Source organism: Glycine max, chromosome 2 (assembly GCF_000004515.6).
Source record: "Glycine max cultivar Williams 82 chromosome 2, Glycine_max_v4.0, whole genome shotgun sequence".
NCBI classification, from domain to species: domain Eukaryota; kingdom Viridiplantae; phylum Streptophyta; class Magnoliopsida; order Fabales; family Fabaceae; genus Glycine; species Glycine max.
The window spans coordinates 11088127-11092311 of NC_016089.4; the positions used below are offsets into that span (position 1 = coordinate 11088127).

At 27.5% G+C, this 4185-nt stretch overlaps 1 protein-coding gene across 1 annotated transcript in view; it reads left to right on the top strand.

The window, feature by feature from the left end:
* LOC106797823 (heparanase-like protein 2) overlaps nt 1–3854 on the top strand; it is a 9203-nt gene extending 5349 nt beyond the window's left edge. Inside the window, 1 exon segment of the mRNA XM_041012203.1 lies at nt 3638–3854. Within this exon segment, the coding sequence (XP_040868137.1) occupies nt 3638–3854 (217 nt within the window).
* The last annotated feature ends 331 nt before the right edge of the window (nt 3855–4185 follow it).

Consider the following 4185-nt stretch of genomic DNA (forward strand, 5'->3'; position numbering starts at 1 on the left):
TAATTTTTAAAAATAATTATATCAAAGTAACTTAAAACATAATTTATACTTGGATGATGATATAAAACAATCTTACATTATTAGTTTATAGCCATTAAATTCCATTTTATAAAACTTAAACTCTCATCTTTAACTGTGTCATTTTTCAAGTTACAATCTTTCTCATTTTTTAAGATTATAATTTTTGTTTTTATAGAATTTTTTGTCTCAATGGAATGGTTTATGATCTTATCAGCCCATGTAGACATCAAACAAGTTAAACTTGTATAAAAACTTTAATATGTTAATAAAAAAAGATTTTAATATGAATTAGACCTTTAATGAATATTTATTTATTATAAATTTAAATTACAATAAAATTTAAATATACAAAAAAATTTATCTATTGTGAATTTTAATTATGTAAAATTAAATATTTGTCATGTGTAGTGCACAAACTAAAATATTAAGTAAAATTATTTTAGAGACATGGATTTATTTAAAAGTTTTGAGAAAGAAAAATCACATGTAGAATAAACATAATGATAAAAAAAAATTCTATTTGATTGAATTAAGTTTAAATTATTGAAATGATAGTTAATGTAATTTATGATAATAAATTTTGATCGTAAACAAATATAATAAATTTTGAAATTAAAGATATTTAATGCATCAATTGATTATTAATCAAACATCAATGTAGTAGTGTTAATTATTTTTTTCATATATCAATATATTCTTTATACAATATGATTATCAAGTCTTCTAACCATTACGATGTGTTAACATTTCTTTTATATATATATATATATATATATATATATATATATATATATATATATATATATATATATATATAAAATGTGACATGGGTAGAGATTTAATTTATATTTTTCATTCAAAGGACTAGGTTTGTGTAATTTAAAAACAGAAGGATTGAACTTGTTAAAACAAAGGTACGCCAACAGAAATGTACCAAAAATACAATACATAGGGTAAAGTAAAAAAACAACAAAAAGTCTGTTGCATCATTCCCCACTTGTCAATAATAAAATAATAATAAAATCAATTCCATGGTTGGATCTTTCTGTGGGTTCTTAGGTGGATCATATTTATATACATTGTTCCATTCTTATATTTTATTTAAACGTGTTTAAAAACTCAATTTCTTCTATCCAAACTTATATTGACTTGATTAGTTCACCCCGGCACAGGTGATTGATTTATCTGAACATCTCTTTTTTTTTTTTTTCTTTTTCTTCCCACTAATGGTGTATAAAGGGATAAAATTTTGTATAAGTTGTTAAAGGTTGAATATATGTTACAAACATTAGACCAAAAGAAAAAAATTGCTAGGTAGTATAAAAAACACACAGAGAACAAGTACCAAGGATGGTAGCATTCGGAGTGATGAGACGCTGTTGTTGAATGGAACTCCATCCGTGCTGACCGGTCACTGGACCCAAAGCTGGTTGATCCATCTTCTCCAATCAATTTTGTTGTGCATAACAAGAGTTTGAGTGCACCAGCATGTAGTTAGTGGTTGTCATGCACATTTAGTATTAGTCAGCAAGCAAGCAGCGCATCATTTTCTTTTCATATTTTTTCTAGCTAGGTCATTAATCCCTTTTAGTTTAGGTACCTTATAAGGTTTTGTTTTAGAATTTTTTTTTCTAGTTTTATAATCAATTTCTTTAGTTTTTCTTTAGGTCATTTGTCATGTATAGTGCACAAACTAAAATATTAAATAAAATTTATGTAGAGTCATGTTCTAATCATATTTAACAACTATGCTAACTTGACTAACAAGTTTTAGCACAACTTTCCTTAAGAAACATAGATTTTATATGATTGTTTTAATCATATTATTCTTAAAAAAATATAAATTAGAAATGGAAGAAAAATACTCCCTCCAATCCAGTGCCAATCCAGTGTAACAATTATGTAATTGGAAAAAAAATATCCAAAATAATTATTATTTTAGTTTTTTCAATATAACATTAATTATTTTCTTTCACTTATATCTTTTATAATATTAGTGATAAATAACATATTTATAAAATAATTAATGATGATATAATGTTAATTTTATAAAATTAATTATTACTCTCCTTCATTTTTATTTTATTTTTTTTATAGGTATAAACAACCTAGGACAATAATTATTTTGGGATGAAAAAATGACTAGAGGGATGACCTCGTTACATTTCGAAAGGAGTTAAACTTTACATCATAATTTGAATTATTTATATTAAATTTATACTAAAATCATGAAATATATTTAATGCCAAATAATTTTCAATATATTTCCTTCTTTAAAAAAATTCTATTTAAGTAAAAAAAAAATTCATATATTAGATTAACTCGTTACACACACCATGCACCTTAACATGATATGCACTATACTAGATCCTAGTTAGATGTTTTTTAAAATTAAAATCATACAGTGATAAGTTAGTTACACCGAGATCTCCTCTCCTTTAAATCTAAACAAATAAAAAATTACTTTTTTCAACTATATAGGATATACTAACTTAGTATAACAGTGGTGGCAAAGATGTGTCAAATACTTTTGTTAATGGCTTTTGGTCTGTCTATTAATCTGCAAATCAATTGAGTTCTTTTCTGTCTCTTTTTTTTCTTCTTTCCTCTACAAAATCTGCATTGACATGTCAATGTATGTGAATGAATAACAATAGGTACCTTGACCAGCTGGGAATGACATCAACCTTCAACCACAAAGTTTATTGTAGACAAGCACTAGTTGGAGGAAACTATGGTTTGCTAGACACCACAACCTTCATTCCTAACCCAGATTATTATGGGTAAGTAAGTGTTCCTATGGGTGTGTGAGAGACATTTGCTAAAGATAAATGTTTAATTCTACGAAACAATCATATATAGTTTCATTTAACAGAAAATTTTGGCATATTAATATCCTACAAAATATCATAAAACAGTATAAGCAATCAAATTAAGACTTGTTTGTGTGCACATGGTTAAATCTCTATCTAAGCGGCATGCCTTTAATTTGATCAGAGCTCTTTTGTGGCATCGGTTAATGGGAAGCAAAGTGCTTTCTGTTTCTCACGAAGGGTCGCCATATTTGCGTGCATACGTTCATTGCTCAAAGAAAGAGGTGAGCTCTTTTATCTCAAAATCTTTTTTTTGTATTGTCTTTGTTAAAGAAGGAAAAAAGTATTTATACACAGGTTATATCATACTATCAAGGTTTTAAATATGGTTTTGTCATGTTTGTAGAGCGCGAATAAATGCATTCGATGCACTCCAATTGTGGTCGTCTTGCTATTGCGAACGGTTAAAAAAATTTAATGTTGTGGTTCAAAAAAATTAATGTTGCCCTTCAAATCAGGAAGCAGAACTTAACGTTTTTTTAACCCTCGCATGCAATGTTTTTTTTTTTATCATAAAACACTTACAATTAATTGACAATAACTAATCATACAAATTAAAATCAAGAAGTTTTTTTTCAATCTAACTCAATGCCATTAATTTGTTCCTAATCTTGGTTTAAGTGGTTCATTTCTTTTCAGTCTGGTATCACCGTGCTACTCATAAACATGTCCAACTCTACCACTTTCGAAGTATCACTCCTCAATGAGAATCTGTACCACCCGGAAGTAGGATTAAGAAACAGAAACACGCCGAGAGAAGAGTACCATTTGACACCCAAAGATGGTAACATTCAAAGTAAGGTGGTGCTGTTGAATGGAACTCCACTAGTGCTGACCCAGTCACTGCACATCCCAGAAATGAACCCAAAGCTGGTTGATCCATCTTCTCCCATCAAAGTGAAGCATGATTCAATTGTATTTGTGCATAGCAAGAGTTTCAATGCACCAGCGTGCATGTAGTTACAGTTAGTTATCATGCCCTTACATTAATGTTTTTTAGAATCTTTTTTCCTAGTGTTATAGTCAATTTCTTTGGTTTTTCTTTAGGTCATTTGTTTCTTGGAATACACGTTTGGCTCGTGACTAGATGTTTTTTAGTTCCTATCAAATTTATTAAGACCTTATATAAATTTTAAGATAAATATTTTACTTTAAATGAAAAAAAAAATATTAAATATTTTTGTTAGCATATAAGATTTTTTTTAATAAATGACTTTTTTACTTTATAAGAACTAAAAAATGGTCGGAACGATTAACCATAAGTCATAGCGTGTAGTTCTTTGAGGAGGTT